The sequence below is a fragment of the Alexandromys fortis genome, unplaced genomic scaffold, assembly GCF_014885135.2.
Source record: "Alexandromys fortis isolate MF-2015 unplaced genomic scaffold, M_Fortis_MF-2015_v1.1 scaffold_55, whole genome shotgun sequence".
Classification (NCBI taxonomy): domain Eukaryota; kingdom Metazoa; phylum Chordata; class Mammalia; order Rodentia; family Cricetidae; genus Alexandromys; species Alexandromys fortis.
In genome coordinates, this window is record NW_026067936.1 from 1,232,096 (window position 1) to 1,249,503 (window position 17,408).

Here is a 17,408-nt window from a genome sequence, read left to right on the forward strand (position 1 = left end):
GCGGGTCAGCAGTAGACAAATCTCATGGAAATGACAAATCTCATGATGTGGAACTTCAGTTCCCCTATGACACTGTCTTTCTCCTTTTCCCCATGCAGGGAGGTGATGCTGACACGGTGGATAAGAATAAATGCTGTACCCTCTGTAACATGTCCTTCACCTCTGCCGTGGTGGCTGACTCCCATTACCAAGGCAAAATCCACGCCAAAAGGTTAAAACTGTTGCTAGGAGAGAAACCTCCATTGAAAACCACAGGTATGTGTGGGAACGGATGGTCCGGGCTGGCCCTGAGAGCCACATGCTGCGTCTGTCACATGGATTGCCCTCTCTTTGGAAGCTGCAGGCTTTGTGGGTCTAATGGCAAGATGCCACAGAAAGCTCACAGGGATGAATGGGGAGCTGGGGCACACCAGACTGCTGAGTGTGGTTTCAGCAGCTACTGCTTATGTCCTCCGTGATGTTGGTCACACCTATTACACCACGTGAAATACACACCTGTGGTGCTCTCCCAGGTTCAACCTGTGCTCTGCGTGGGTATGGATATGCACCCACCACAGGAGGCAGGTTCTTGCCAGTGTCTGTGTAACGCCAGCACCGTCCTTTAGCTTTGTGCTTTACATATAGCGGGCGTTATTACACGTTCTTAGTTTGGTGGAGGGGAGGCAGGGATGCAAACTGTAGTCTCTGCAACCACGTTAGTTTGGAGACAAATGTGTGCTTAGGACATTCCTTCCATCATTACTGGGGAAGCTGTTCAACTTTCATCAGTAACAAAAAGTGATAGCAGATTACCTGACCTTCTAAATGCTTGACTAAAGGATGTCTTTGGAGGTTTATCAACTTGCGAGGCAAAAAAAAATTATTTTATATAATTTAGTAACACTGAAACTATTTGGCTGAGATTTATATCGTGTTGAAGATGTTACTACACTGGGTTATAATCCCAAGAAGTTAGGGGATATTTTTCATCATGTCTACTCTTGCAGTGCAATTAAAATTTAGTAGTGCATTTTATCTTGCTGTCTAATGAATCGTGCATAAATCGTGGGTGTAATTATTTTAAAACGGTATTTTGTGTCTCTGAAACAATGCTTGGCTTTTGATTCCCTGGAGTTTGTCTTAAGCGACTATCTTCTTTTGCTTAGCATATAGCAAGGAATCTCTTCACTCCATTTTCCAACTCAGTTGAGGAAAGCAGGTTGTTTTCTTGGAGGTGGCTATGACAGTCACGTGTAGAATGGTTTTGTCTGGGAACAAGTGCAGCTTATTTTGGAGCCTCTACATGATGTGGCATTGATCAAGTGGTATTCTTTTGAGACGCTTGTTCTCTGAAAGGCTGGGGCACTAACCTTGTGACCTACACATCGTCAAATCTCTTAAAATAGACACTGCAAAGAAGCAGTCGCTGGGGAATTTTTATCTGTTCTTTCCGTGAATGAGTAGCAGATGTGTTCTCTTTGCCTAAGCTGAATGGTGATGTTAAGTAAGTAGCATTTGAAGGAGACGGGCTGTATCTTTGCTTATTGCATTGATTAGCAAATGGGAAAATGATTATTTCGGTATCAAAACTCTCACATGCCAGAAATAGTTCTTTGTGATTTTTGTATCCATCTTCAAGAAAACCAAGGACCAGGTCATTTTTCTGAACTCAAACAATCCCAGAACTAGGGCATAGAACTCTAGTGACTTATTAACTCTCAATATATTCTAACATCGAGGGCTGGCATGGCAGCTTAGAGGATAAACTCACTACCAAGTCTGAGAACCTGAGTTTGATGACTGGACCTCTGTGTTGGGAAAGAGAGAACTTAAACTTTGATCTCTACATATGTATTATACTATGGCAAGCATGCCTCCCCATAAACAAATACACTAAAACATTACAAGAATAAGCACACACACACACACACACACACACACACACACAGGAGGAGGGTGTTATTAAAAAAAAAATCAGATCATTTAAAGGTACCCTTATTCACTGAGTTGGCCCTTGTTACCCATGGTGCTAATTTAGCTGTGAGATTGCAGAAATCAAAGAATCTGTTAAGCCAGGGCAGAATGGGAATGGGACAGGATAGATTGCACTATGAGCTTGTAGCTTTCATTGTGAATCACAGGGTCTAGTTGTCTTAGCTTAGACTCCTTCCTCATCCAGTTCAGATTGTCCTTCTCCGGCATGCCCTCTCATCCATTTGCTCTGGGCAGAGAGGATCTTGGCAGGTAGCACCCACAGACAAAATTGGAGTCCCAAGAAGCTAAACGATTTCTCATGCTTGGAATGGTGCCAGCCAGTAGGCACAAAAACATACAGAAATGGCCACTGGGAGGTGTGGTCCAGGCTAAAGGTTGGGGCATTGATGGGACAAAGGATAGCATGCTAGTGCACCTGCAGAAAAGATCAGGCTGGACACCTGCAGTAGTTGACAGCTGGATTTTGGATGCAGTTCTGGGGCTTGGGGAAAATAAGAAGGGATACCCATTGTCTTAGTCAGGGTTTCTATTGCTGAGAAAAAACACTATGACCAAACAGCAAGTTGGGGAGGAAAGGGTTTTTTTGGGGGGGGGGGGCTTGTTCTTCAGCATCACAGAAGGAAGTCAGGACAGGAACACAAGCAGGGCAATTGCCATGGAGGGGTGCGTCTTACTGACTTGCTTCCCATGGCTTACTCAGTTTGCTTTCTTATAGAACCCAGGACCACCAGCCCAGGGTTAGAATCAACCACCATGGGCTGGGCCCTCCCACATTGATCACTAAATGAGAAAATGCCTTACAGCTGGATCTCAAGGAGGTAGTTCCTCAGCTGAGGCTCCTTCTGATGACTTTAGCTTGTGTCACGTGGACACACAAATCCTCCCAGTACACCCATTATGGAATATACTCACTTGTAAGTGGGTATTGGCTCTAAAGAAAAAGGCAATCACGGTGTAGTCCACAGACCCAGAGAGGATAAATAACGAGGTCTTAAGGTGAGTTGTAAGGATCTCCTGGGTAAGGGGAAATAGAATAGACTTGCTGATGGACTGAGTTTGTAGGGAACAGGTGGGATCAGTTGGGTTGGGGAAGGAAACTACTGAGAGAATCGACTAGAATTGGGCATTTCAGGGGCGAGATGGAAACTTAGTCCTGTGGAAACTCCATGGAATCTACAAGAGTAACCCTAGCAGAGAGTCCTAGTAACAGGGGACACGGAGCCTGAGCCAGGCATCTTCTGTAACCAGGCAAGGCCTCAAGTGGAAGGATTGTGATACTGACCCAGCCACAAAACCTTCAACCTACAGTTTGTCCTGCCTACAGAATGTTCTGAGACCAGAGCCTAGCAGAATCCTGTTCAAAGAGACCAGAGAGACTTCATCTAGCAACTGATGGGAGCAGATGCAAAGTCCCATAGCCAAACATTAGGCAGAACTTGAGGAGTCCCGTGGAGGAAGGGGAGGACTAATTGGAGGAACCAGAGGGGTCAGGGACACCATGAGAGCATGGTCCACAGAATCAATTGACTGGGACTCATGGGGGCTCACAGAGACCAGGATGTTTATAGGTCACCTGAATATATGTACTGGCTGAATAGCTTGGTGTTCTTGTGGGATTTCTATCAATGAAAGTGGGGCCAGTCACTAACTCCTTTGACTCCCTATGGGGTCCTTTCCCTCCTCCTGGGGTCCTTTTCCTCCTCCTGGGGTCCTTTCCCTCCTCCTGGGGTCCTTTCCCTCCTCCTGGGGTCCTTTCCCTCCTCCTGGGTTGCCTCACGTCCTTGATGTGATGTATGCAATTGGTCTTACTGTAGCATATTATACCACTTTTGGTTGATGTCCCTGGGAGGTCTCCTCTTTTCTGAGGGTACACAAAGGGGGTGTGAATATGGGGGAAAAGGAAGATGAGGGGGAAAGACTTGGGAGTGTTGGGGAGGCAGGAGAAATTACAGCCAGGATGTAACATAAGAGAAGAGTAAGAAAAAAGAAAAAGAATGAAAGAGGACCATCAGTTAAGGAACAGGTGTCAGGCTGGAGAAGAATTAGTCGAGGTGTGGCCAAAAGCACAAACCCAGTTATTGTGAGGGCAAAAACCTAGAAGCTAGAGAAGAGAGACCCAAGCCAGGGCAACTGAAGTTGCTGCATGCTCCCTGCCTGGCATCAGACAGCCTTCCCTTGCAAGACACAGCCTTTCACCACAGCAATTTAAAGAGGGCTCAGTTTGGAGGCTTTTCTGTGCACAGTATACAACAGGCTCAGACTGCCTAATCAGCTTGGCTGTCTTGAAATTATATCTGTAATGAAAACAAAAGGGAAAAACTGACATGTAAGAACCAGTCAACTGAATCACGGTGCCAGAGAGAAGCAATTCCCTGCTCAGGGAATGCCTCTTAACCTGCCATGTCATAAATAATAGCCTCTCAAACCCCAGTGATTTCTGGGTAGTCATGATTGGAGTAGAGCTTGCTGTTTCTCTGTGCTACTTCATCTGATGGAGGTGAATGAGCAGTCAGGACCTGTGACTCGCTCTTTTCTTCCGCTTCCATCTGTCCTTGGATCGCACATCTACTGAGCACTCTGCAGGATGCACTGCCCTTTGAGTTGCCTTCTTCAGAGGGGAGCATCTTTACTCAGGCTTCCGAAATGCCTGGCCAACTACCGGAGCACTGGAACACAAGCCAGATCCGCACCTTCTCAGTTTGCATCTTGGGATCCCTGGTCCAAACACAGTTGTGCAGACAAAAGCACAAGGAGAGATGCTGGATCACCACGTGCTCACGGGTTCAAAGAACTTGGGGTGCAGATTGTGCTCAGATGGAAAGGGAGATGTGTGCTGTCATCTCCTGTCATTTGCAGTGAGACCAGAAAAACTTGAAACTTGGCTATGCCGAGAGGCCAGAGAGCAGAAGGCTGTGTCAGTTAGCTATCACTATAGCAACAGGACAATGACTTTCTAATTCACAATTCGGGGGTAAAAAAAGGCATACAGACCAATTTTAAGTAAAAGCAATGATGGTGATTTAAAAAGTAAAAAAAAAAATCTTAGGGAGATGTGCAAGATTTTAATGAGCAGGTAATTCGCAAATCACAATTTGCCCTTTGGGCTTCCTTTCCTCCAGTCAGATTCTGGCTGGATGCTGCTGTGTGCTCTGGAGTCACTGCAGGGCAAGATTGAGAGGTTCGCTGATCTGATTGATGGCTTGTGGCAGAGCCCTGGGAGGTGGGACCAGGGAAGGAGATAGGGTATGTTCACAGTGTAACCAGCATCCTGAGATTTGTCTTAGAGCAGAGTCCCAAAGGAGTGGAACAATCGTGAGTGACTGTTATTGAATTCTAAATCCATGGTGGATTTAGTCTCTTGCAGCTCTAACAGCAGTGTCTGTGAGTCTGTGACTTGCATAGCGTTTGCTGAGGCGTGAAGGGGGGTTGCCCAGTGTTTGGGCCTCCAGATTTAGGGCTCCAGTCTGTGACTTGAAATTAACCATGCTTTTAGACCCCTCTACTTGGGAGGTAAGAAATCACCGTGGAAGTGCAGGGTGTCAGAGAAGTGCTCTTCTGTTGGCATGCACAAGAAAGAAGTCCAAATCCTACCGTGTCCTTCAAAGGCAGATACTGATAACCTGAAGACTTCCTGCTGACCTCCAGCTCTTCTCACAAGTGCCAGGGACACGGGCCTTTGGGGGAATATTGGACCCAGACTGTAAGAAAAGAATGCCATGAAAATCCTCTTCTTGGAGAATGAATAAAGAAATTGGGACTGTTAAGTGTGTGAACCACGTCTGTTTGGGGGAGATTTTTCGTGAGCGTGTGCTCTGTGCGCATATGTGTGTTCGCACATGTGCCAGAAAGCAGCAGATATAACCAGCGAGGGGGCAGAAAACCAGAGAGTTAGGCAGGAGCTAAAGACAAGGAGGAGTCTGTTGGTACCCAGAGATGCTCCTAGGCCAAGTGCGAGCGTGGGAGCTCTTGATGCAGAGCCTGCAAGCTGCTTCTTGGGGCTTTTCCAGCTGGGACTCCAGCAACAGTTAGTGCGAAGCTTAGGTGACTTTGTCGAGGCCTCTAAACCTAAGACTTTCTGCCTGTTGCCGCCTGCAGGCAGCCCCACTGACAGACTGGCTGAAGAGAACACTGGTTTTAGGGACCAAGGGCCTCAGACTCAGTGCTAACAGAATGGGTTTCATACATTTGGGGGCACATTCTCCTCCCTCCCCAACTCCAGTCTTCTCATCTGTCGTCTTGTTCTATTGCTGTGCATATATTTGCATCTAGCTCACTGTTCTTGGAGGGTTCTCTGCGGCGAGGGAAGAGCTTGGTTCTCTTCCACGTTCAGAGCCTCTGGTTTATCTGCCGCCTGTCTAGAACACAAAAAGCCATTTGTGTTTGATCTCTTAGTTCATGATTTTCTGAGCTGTGTTTTTTTGGGCTGAGGCAGGGGCTGGCATTTGGAGCTACTGGGAAGGAGGAGGTGTTTCTGGTGGGCATGAAAGCAATAATGGCAATCAAGGTCTGAGGAATAAGACTTTCAGAGGAACGGACATACAGGCAACAAGCAGGAGCTAAAACTCTAGACTAGCAAGTGGCAGCAAGAGGGAGTAGTCTTCAAAATGGAAACTCAGCATAAGATAAGAAGTCAATCCCATAGAACCCAGACAACAATGAGGACCCTAAGAGAGACATAAATACATCTAATCTACATGGGAAGTAGAAAAAGGCAAGATCTCCTGAGTAAATTAGGAGCATGGGGACCTCGGGAGAGGGTTGAGGGGAGAGGCAGGGAGGGGAGCAGAGAAAAATGTAGAGCTCAGTAAAAATCAATTAAAAAAATAAGGAGTCAGATACCACTATTAGGGTGCCAAAGAGGACCTGTGTCTCAGGAACATAGACTGATCTCTGTTACCACAACAATTAATTACGATTAAAGACCTAGAAGCTTGATACCAAAGCCCAGGGCTTACAAAGGAGCCACTCCTCCTGTGCCCGTGCTACTAACAAGTACCAAACAGGCCAGGGACATCCCCCAGGCTGTGTGGCGCATGGCAGCTTCCTCCTGGGCTCCAGTATAGGATAGGCGACAAGTCTTCCCTGCTCCATTGAACTCATCCCTGTGCAACTTGATTCCCAAGTGGCAAGTTAGATGGCATCAGGTTTGATGTTGGTGGAGCCCCAAGAACATGACCACGGGATGCTAAGGGTGAAATAATGTTCTCCAAAGATGTCCCCCAGGACCTGCACAGACAGGCTGTGTGACAGGGAATCTAAGTTTCAGGTGGGTTTGCAACAGATAGTTCATCAACTTTGAAACCCAATATAATCCCCAATGTATTCGGAGTGAAAAGAGGAGGCGGTTGGAGTGAGGCAGTAAGAGGGCTCTGCCATTCACTCTCTAGGTGCTGGTGGAGCTGGGGAAGGCAAGGGTTCTCTCCTAGAGCTTCCCTGAAGACTACACAGCTTTTAGCCAGTGAGGTCCATTTCCTGACCTGCAGAACGGGAAAATGACCGGTCTGTGTGCTAATTTGTCAGGGCACCCTGGAGACCTGGTCATTGGACTGACAAGGAGCTGACTTGTTGTCAACTCATGTTGTTGTTGTTGTTGTCTTGAGAGCCACAGATTACAGCCTAAGGGCAGCCACGACCATGGTCAGGGAATGCTGGAGAAGTTGGGTCTTATTCCTCAGGTTGTTACTACCGCACCCCCAAGTATAGCCATTGGCGACTGCTTTTCCAATACTATACGTGTTGGTCTCCTAGTATTGTATTGAGAGCTGACCGCTAAGTCCTCTACACTCGCTGCCTTTTTCTCTTTATTAACATGCCTTCTTAGATGTTAAAGACATATTCTGAATCTGCACCCCCGAGTGTACCTTCCCTATAGTGAGTCCACATCTGAGATGCTCCTCACACTTCTTGCTGTTATCTGACTACCTCCCCTAAATTCTGTAGAAGACCCCACTAGTCTTTGGGGTCCCTCCTGGCTTCTGGAAATCTCAGCAAGCACGTGTGGGTTTTGCGTTCGTCATCGCTCAGACCCAGCATTTATTAGTGGAGGACTTGGCTTTCTGGCCCTTCCTTTTCCTTGCCGTGATGATTATATGAGCTGATTATCACCATCAGCGAACACTTCTGTCACATTATTAGAGCACTATAAAGGGCTCTGTCCATTCCAGAAATGGGGCGACTTTTACTTACTGTGTGCTGAACTTTTCTCCGGGACATAGAATTTCACACATGAGCTGTTCTATTGTTTGTCATCCAAGGCGAATCCACTGGGTTAATTTACTGTGCCAGTTGGTCTATAAACTCACATCATAAAGGAGTCATAGCTCCAGAGTTAGTTATTCTCTATTCTGGCATGCTCCCAGACACCAGCTTGATTGCCATGATTTTCATGCTAGGGAATGATAGAAAAATAGAACTTGGTGCTTGGTTCCTACGTGATGACAAGCCTGAATGGTGTAGAGAGTCACAGAAGCCCAGCAGAGACGATGAATCAGAGTCAAGCAAGGCGTGAAGATGCAGCTCAGTGGCAGTGTGTATGGATATATACAATATATATGAACACATACATAACATATATATAACACATATGTGAATGTATATGCACACATATATCTACATCAACAATAAAAAACATGAATTTTATAGAGAGCAACAGGAAATACTTGGGAAATCATCATTAAAATACTTTTGGAAAGCCAGGTGGTCATAGTGCATGCCTTTAATCCCAGCACTCGGGAGCTGGAGGCAAGAAGATCTTTGAGTTTGAAGTCAACCCCGTCTGCAGAGTGAGTTCCAGGGCAGCCAGGACTACATAGAGAAACCCTGTCTTGAAAAAACAAAAACCAACCAACCAACCCAACAAAAACAGAAAGAAATTCAAAACAAAACAAACTTTCTTAAGAAATAAAAATGCATGAGCAAATCTGAAATTAGAAAGGCATCTTTACAGGTATCTTCCATGTTCTGCCATAAATTGAAGTGGAAAGTTTCGGCTGTAGAAAGATAATCTGAATGGTTAGGTGGAGTTATGTCTTATATTAGAGGCTTCATTTGTGCTCGTGGCAAACACGTTGCTTATATGAAACCTACTTACCTCCTACCCTAGACATTAAGTTGATTGTGACTAGGTATTATATGGGTATCATTTTAAGGCCAGGCTAACAATGGAAGAGGACATGCGACTTTGCAAGAATAAGAAGCAAGCCTTTAGTGTGCTATTTTGGAGTTGAGCATCGCTATTACCAGGGAGCTTAATCTATCCTACTGATGCATTGTCCCTTCAGGGTCCCGTTTCACCTGGCAGCTTTTATGAATGCATCTATCACTGAAAAAGTAGATCTCGGGCCCGGTGTTTTCTGTAATTCCCAAACATCATTAGCCTGACAGTAATGACACTAAAGCTTACCACAACCTTTCTTTCATTTCTGCAGTTGCGGTCTTGCTTGTTTTAACACAGTGGAAAAGGCCCGCGGAGTATTCCCGAGGCAGGCTTAGCAGGGAGCGCCTTGCCATTTCCTCAGTCCTGTTGCAGCGCTGGTCTCAGTTGTTGGCACACTGAGTAAAGAGCTGTTGGATGTGCGAAATGGGGAGTAAACATTAGAATAATGACAGGCATTTAAATATTGATGGTTTAATTTTCACTTGTATAGCCTTGTTTAAAGTTCAAAGACAGTGGGTGGGCCTACCCACTCACTTTCCTGGGTTTCCAAATGGCCTTCCCTTACAAAGAAATGGCATAGACTGCAATCCAAGCCATAAACACAGCCTCCGAAGGCACACCCAGTTTTAATTTTTAGGTCACCTACGCAAGCTTTCATACATTTGGTTTGTACACCAGCCCTCAAATGAATTGTAGAAGGAACACAACCAGGCAGAAGACACATCCAGAAAAGCCTGGTGCAGGCAGGGTCCGTCTCACAGTAAGGACAGAGTGAAGAGATTGTCCTGCATAAATACACCTAAGTGTGTATCGGCATGCACGCCGAGTCTTATCATGGGTGAGTCATAAGGCGTCACTGAAGTGCCTCTGCTTCCAGAAGCCCTTGCTGTTATTCCCACACAGTACAGAACTGTAAGAAATCTGAGTCACTCCCATGAGAATGATCCACACTGAGGCTGAACGAGGCAGCCCTCTAATCCTCTGGTGTCAGCTCCCACGCTGTTAGCCGTGCCCTATTTTTTGCTTTCTATTGAGGGTAAAGTCTTTGCCTATGACTTTCCATGGTGACTCTGCCATTTATAGTTGCCCCACGGGCTGTACTGAGGTGCTGTTTAGTGTTCCCAAGTCAAGCCGGTGGAGGTGACCTTGCGGAGAATAATTAAGCAGTTGTTCAGGTTCTTCCAAGCTCCAGTTAGAGCACAGCTGGCCATGGACCCAATGCACGCATTAAGTAATGTAGCACCAACAAATGCGCAACGAGATTATGTGTTGATCCACTGATCAAAATGTGACCACAAACTCATCCGAGCCTCGTCATGAGCTTCCTCTAATAGCGGTGCCTCATCACTCACTGTTCAACGTTTCTGGCCGCAACTTAAAAACTACCATGAATGAGACTTGACTATGTATGTACCCAGCAAAAATTACCCTATGTTCATTTCCAAACATTAAGCTTCCAAAAGTCTGCTCATTACTCTGCAATTAAATAAAAACTAACATTTGAAGAAAAAAAAAAACCCTAAATACAGTTAAACTATGTGAAGCTGAGTAGGGCGGACTCTAGCTTAGCTGAAAAATAATAAAATCGGTAACCAAAGCTGGTAATTGTAAAGCTATTATATCAGGAGCATCACACCCATTGTTTCATTTAATCTGTTGTGCTTTGTCATGCATAAGGCATAGTAATGTATCATTATTAGGACTATCTAACCGGTGAAGAAGCAGAGACCTGCAAGTGAGAAACTTGCATTGTGTGCAGTCAGAACTGAAAAGCAAAAGCCAGGAGGGTTGCAGGTTCCCGGACTTTGCGCGGCTCTCTGGTGGTAAGGAGTTCTTCAGGAAAGGCCTCGGCTGATTTTGGCTCACTTCCTGAGTACAGCAGTTCAAACTCTAGGGCTCTCACTACGTGATCAGTAGCAGCACAGCCACAAGGACAGTATTTATAGTCTGAAGTGCATCATTTTTCATCTGTAGGCTCAATGAGCAGAATGGGAATGGGGACAGATCAGCTGTGGCCTCCGCTACTCAGCTTCTGTGTGTGTGTGTGTGTGTGTGTGTGTGTGTGTGTCTTGACTCCAAGTTCTTCTTTACCTTTATCCTTGGGGAAAAGGCGACAGAGCTTTAGGAATCTTCCATGAATTTCCATGCGAGACACAGGCTTGCTTACTTGAGTTCTCTGTGGAATGAATAAAGATCAGGGTATTCTAGGTCTGTTTGAAAGTTACATAAATTCAAGTGTTGAATAATGTATGCTCCCAGGTTCTATCCACACCTCCTATTTGCATATAAGATTTTATATACCCTTGCAGCTCTATCCTCTGATTCAGGTTACTTGGATTGCTTGGCATAGTCTGTCTCGGCGCTTGTTTTCATAACTGTGCACAAATATAAGAAATAACTTTGTAGAATTGCAAATCATCTCATTTTCCTTTTCTGGGGCCTGAAGCTTAGAGGGGTGGAAGCATCTGTCCAGGAGGTGCAGGTGGTTGGCAGCAGAAACACTCTTCTTCTGGAATTATCCCTCCGGGACATCGGTTGGAGAGGCAGAATCCTGGACCACTCTCTGGTCACAAGGGCTTAATTGAATCAGCCCTGTGGATGAGATGAGTTGAGAGCTTTTGGCCATGACCTTTGCCCTCTGGACCACTGTAGGTTTGGAACAATGATTAGATCAAGTTTGCCGGATTCTTCCATTTTTGACTAAAGATGCAAGATCAATGATTGCACAGAATTAAGGGCTTTAACACTACAACTGCCCCCCCCAACCCAAGACTAAAGTCAGGAATTTAATTATCTTATACAAATAATTTTTTTTAGTAATTATTCACTTTGCTACTAGTTCAGAGTGGAAATGAGACACCTAGAAGCAAACACAATAAAGTTTTGTGAGTTTAAAAGAGAAAGAAAGGCTGTTCATCTCAGCATTGACATTGACAATCAATCTGTGTTTGTGTTTGTGCTGAAGTGTGGATTGCGTTGGGGTGGGCTACTCAGTCTAGGGGTTGTAACCCACCCCGCAATCAAGTTACTCCAGGGTCTCGGAGGGGCGCTACCTGGAAGGGAATGAGCTAAGACAGAAGAAGGAGGCCAAGCAGTTTTGTCAAAGCCTCCGTTTATTAGGGATGGGTTACAGTTTATATATGGTAAGGAATGGGGGGCAGGGTACGGGATCTCGCAGGCCATGTGGTTCTGGTCACGTAGCTACTAGGTTACTTTCGGAAGGTTAGGACAGAAGTCACAAGTTGCCACACCTGGTTCCCTGGATAGCTGGAATGTGAGGCAGGTTCCGCTAATTGATAAGTTAATTGGGTGTGGGGTTCTCTGCAGACCCCCTAGGGTGATGGTTCCTGTAATGATTGTTAGAGGGGAAATGGCTCCTGACACTGAAGAATGGTTTGCTCTCAAAGACTGCTCTGGTGATGTCATCAAGAAGTGATGAGGACCCATTGTCATGTAAGGCAAGGGATTGGACTTCCAACCCTGATGTTGTCACTGTAAAAGATAGTTCTAGACAGAGAGGAGATTGAAGGGAGTTTTCCCTGCCTTCAGATTCAGCCACCAAATCCCCTGAAGGCTAAGGAGTTTAATTGCCTGTCATTTAAGACTCCCTACATGGTGTGAATCTTATGGATAAGACTTATACCATTTGAATGCTGACTATCATTCAACTACTATCTTAAGTGATAGCTCACAAGCCCTTTTAACTGCCATGAGCTCATCTTTCGCCTTTGGGTGATCAGGAGAGCTTCAAGACAATAGAGGACTTAAGCCACCTTTTGGATGTGACCGGGCCGCTATTGCAGAAAGAGTTCATGGGCACGTCTACAGAGACATAAAGCAGAAGAGTAAGATGATCAGTTTATTCTGCTTGCCCTCGAACAGTCAGCAGGAATTGTGGTTGGTCTTAGGATGCTCACACAGAATGAGTGCTTTGCTATTCAGATTAGATAGGCAGCAACTGTGATTCTCCTAGCAATGGTAGGAATCCAGGCCATGTCCAGTCTGTGAAGCAGAGAGGGTGCTCATTAAGTAGGCATTAGATTTGAAATACTGAGTAGTGAACATCCCGAACTTCCTTAGTCTTGTAAATACCCACAGAGCTTGAACACCAACCTTAGAACCCCGTGTTTCCTCTTGGTTGTATACACATGCCTAACAGGTGCCGTGTTCGAATGATGTAAGCATTATATTGTTTTATATGTAGAAAATGGATTTAAATTTCCTCTGACCATGAAGGGTGGTGAAAAGGCCAGCTCCAACTAGTGTCTGAGATTCCTTCTTCCTCTTTAGGGCCATCAGTTGCTGGATGAAGACTCTATGATGACATTTAAGAGAGTCATCAATCTGACTACAGGGCAATGCCAGTTCAGACACCCTCTCTACTATTGCTTAGGGTCTTAGCTGGGGTCATCCTTGTGGATTCCTGGGAATTTCTTTAGTACCAGGTTTCTTACTATCACCATAATGGCTCCCTCTATCACGATATTGCATTCTTTGCTCTGTGTCTCTATCCTCCTGTCTTGACCATCCTGTTCCCTCAGGTTCTCCTTCTCCTCCTCCCCTTTCCCTGCCCTTTTTTCCTCTACCCCCATGCTCCCAATTTTCTTAGGAGATCGTATCTATTCCCCCTTCCCAGAAGTTCTATGTAGGTTTCTCTTAGAGTTCTTCTTGTTACTTAGCTTCTCTGGGGTTGTGGACTATAAGCTAATTATCTTTTGCTTTACAGCCAGTATCCACTTATGAGTGAGTACATACGTGTTCATCTTTCTGGGTCTGGGTCACCTCACTCAGTATGTTTTTTTCTCTAGTTCTATCCAATTGCATGCAAATTTCAAGATGTCATTGTCTTTTTTTATTTTTTAACCGCTGAGTAGTACTCTGTTGTGTAGATATACCACATTTTCTTTATCCATTCTTCAGTTGAGGGGAAGCTAGGTTGTTTCCAGGTTCTGGCTGTTACAAATAATGCTGCTATGAACATAGTTAAACAAATGTCCTTGTAGTATGATTGGGCATCCTTTGGGTATATGCCCAAGAGTGGTATTGCTTGGTCTTGAGGAAGGTTGATTCCCAATTTTCTGAGAAACTGCCTTACTGATTTCCAAAGTGGTTGTACAAGTTTGCATTCCCACCAACAATGGAGGAGTTTTCCCCTTACTCTATATCCTCTCCAGCAGAAGCTATCCCTGGTGTTTTTGATTTTTAGCCATTCCGACTGGTGTAAGATGGTATCTCAGAGTCGTTTTGATTTGCATTTCCCTGATGGCTAAGGAGTGATCAATCATCTAGCTAGACACCCTACTCTCTAGGCCCTCTCAACACCTGCTCCCCCCTCCCGCCCCATAGGCAGTTCTGAAGAGCCCTGCTATACCTGAACTGTTCTCGGGCTCAGAACTCTACTGATACTGAGGACCCTGCCTTCCATCTATTGTCCCTACATAGCTTACTTGTGTCCTGACAGCAGGCATACCCTTCTTTGACATTCCTATTTCTTCCCCTCATATTCTACTCATCATAAATACAATGGCTCACTGCATCCCGGGGTAGGAAAGCCAGGCTTCTGGTTTGGCTTTGTGTTTAGAATACAGTAGAAAATAGGCTAATTTTTATCTACTGAGTCAACAGCAAGTTGGCTCCGAAACCGAAGCATGTGATTTCTTTCTTTCTTCCCCCTTTCTAACTCAGATAGCCTTCAAAGAAACGTCTTCTTGGTGGATTTCCTGCTAAGTGATTTCCTTGAGTGCCTGGGAATTCACAGCTTTAAATTTACCAAAGATTTTCAAGAGCATTTTGTTGTATTAGGACTCACAAAGGGGAGATTAAGAGTACCCTGGTAAGCCTTTCAATCCCCTCTACAGGTGGCGATTCTTGTTGTTAGTTAGGGGTGGCTACAGGCAGGATCCAGGAATTCTGAGCAAAGCCCTCAGTACTGGGACATTAGGAGGGTGTGGAAGCCAGCAGTCCTCAATTGTCTGTAGGATTGATTGCCACCAGATTGCTACCTGGTGAGGTCACTTGCCTGAGAAGTGGGCACTGGCTGAAGCTCACTCACCAGCTCTTCCCACAATTACACCTTGGCTAATAGAAACTGCTGATCTTTAGCCTCTTAATTTTGCTTTCAGCCAGCACAGTAGTGGAGATCTGGACTTCCCACTTTCAGTCAGTAAATCTAATACATATAGAATATTGGGGTGGGAGGGAGTGGGGAATGGGGCACTAACTCTGGGTGTAAAAGCATTTTACTGCATACTTACATAAAGGGGGAAGCTAATTCACACATTTCACGAACCCTGATGTTCAGTACTTAAGAATCTTGCTTTTTCAAAGAGTTTCCACCACATCTAGAGATGGACTAAGTTCACAACATCCCATCTTATCTGCTTGTTTCCAGAGAGATTCTACTTCATTTGAGTTCCACGGCCTATTTGCCTTGACAGCCTTTCCCGGTTCCACTAGAAATAATAGCGCTGAAGTCTCCCCGCTCCTTCAGTTACCAACCCTACAGTCAACATGCCCTAGCACCAGGGGTCATAAAGTACCTCTCTTCTAAAGGCCTGCCATTCCTGGCCCATTCTTTCTAGCTGCTTTGGAAAATAGATGACCAACAGGCCAAACTTTCTCATCTCCGATGTCTTAAGTGTTATTAACTCATACTTCAGCCATTCTTCTTCCGTCTTAAGTAGCTTTAAGTCTTCAGCTTGTAAGGCTTTCCTTCCTAAGCCGTCTATCTGGCTCTTACATACCCTCCCTATTATTCTACCAGGCATCTTGTTCGGCTTTGGAAGAGTCTTGGGTTTCTAGATGGGCAGCAAAACTCTGGCCAACTAGATGAACACTCACTTTCATGCATGACCTTTGATAGTTCAGCCCCTTTCAGGATAAACAGCAATGCAAAACGAAGGGAAGGACATGAATAGTGAGGTGGTTTGCCTTCCAGCATGGCTATAAATACATCTTCAAATAGACACGGAAACACCACAAGAAGTGCCCAAACTGAACAAAAAACCATATAAAATCACCTTATCTGATTTATATTTTTTATAGTTTGAATTTAGTGTGATTTTAATTTCAAAAATTGTATGGATTTTATTTGTCAACTTCACGATTTTCCTCTTAGAAAACATAGAGACATCTAGTAAAAAAATAGTTTTGGGAAATTGGATCCAAACATGTCCATGCCGGCACTGAAGTCCATGAGGTGTGCTCTCTGCCTGGTGCCACACAGTACCAGTGTGTGCATCTCAGATGCGGGACAACCTGAGATGAACACACTGGCGGAAGCTGTGTGTCGTTGGTGGAGGTACACCCTGGGAGGCGGATCTGAACTAGCCATGCTCTTGCTGGCTGTCCTTTGGCACACATAGCCTCATCAAAAAAATCCATTTTGCTCTCATGTCTTCAGCCCCACTCATCACTATGATGTTGCAGTAATGATGCTGAGGATGCCGTCACGGGATTAATGACAGTGGGTGAGGCCCTTGATAATGTATGCTTTGTGTAGATTCTCTGGGGAATGAACTGGCTTAATGCCTTTTCCATCATTGATTGGAAGAGAATTGTTGAGGCTAAAAACTCTTCCCTTATTGGCTCTGGTCCTCCCTTGACCAGCCTTACTGCTCAATTTGAAGAGTAGTCACAGAAACCTGGGACATCACCTTCTTAGAGACCAGGGCATCTCAGCATGCAACACTCTGACTGCTCTTGATGTAAGTATTGGGAGAGACCCGCCATGTTTCAGAGTGCCGTCACTCATCTGTGTCCGTGATGTCATCTCTTGGTACTCTCCTGTTGCTTTGAAGTTTTATAGCGCCAAATCAGAATAGCCTCAACTCTCATTTGTTTCTATCCAAGTAGCAGTTGCGAAGTAATTTACTCTCAGATTATCTGCGAATAGATACAAACACTATGAACACATGGTATTGAACTTTTAACGCAAAGTAGAGTCAATTTCCATAGCTTGAAAACCATGGAATATTGGGGTCAGTGTTAACTTTAGAGTATTGAGGTCAATGTTAACTTTAGCATGAGGAATCTCAATATTGTAATTAAGCAGAGAAAGCAGGAACCCCCTTCTGTGGAGGAGAGGTGGTGTGGGTGGAGAAAAGCAGGTGTGGATGTGGGCGTTCTGCTCAGAGAACAAGGCCAGCTTCCCTTCCCTTCCCATCAGGACGTCCAAATGTTCTGCTTTTCCTGGCCCCAGACTGCAAGGCTGCTGCTCGCTTTCTCCAGATTTAGTGGCGGTGCTTCATCTCGGCCATGCTTCTAGCCCTGATAACTA

At 45.2% G+C, this 17,408-nt stretch overlaps 1 protein-coding gene across 2 annotated transcripts in view; it reads left to right on the plus strand.

Annotated features, from left to right (window-relative positions):
• The window catches only part of Zmat4 (zinc finger matrin-type 4), a 344,011-nt gene that overhangs the window by 207,215 nt on the left and 119,388 nt on the right, over window positions 1-17,408 (plus strand). For both annotated transcript variants that reach the window (XM_050146665.1, XM_050146664.1), the window contains exon 4: window positions 99-255. In XM_050146665.1, the coding sequence (XP_050002622.1) occupies window positions 99-255 (157 nt within the window). The remainder of the gene's footprint in view (window positions 1-98; window positions 256-17,408) is intronic.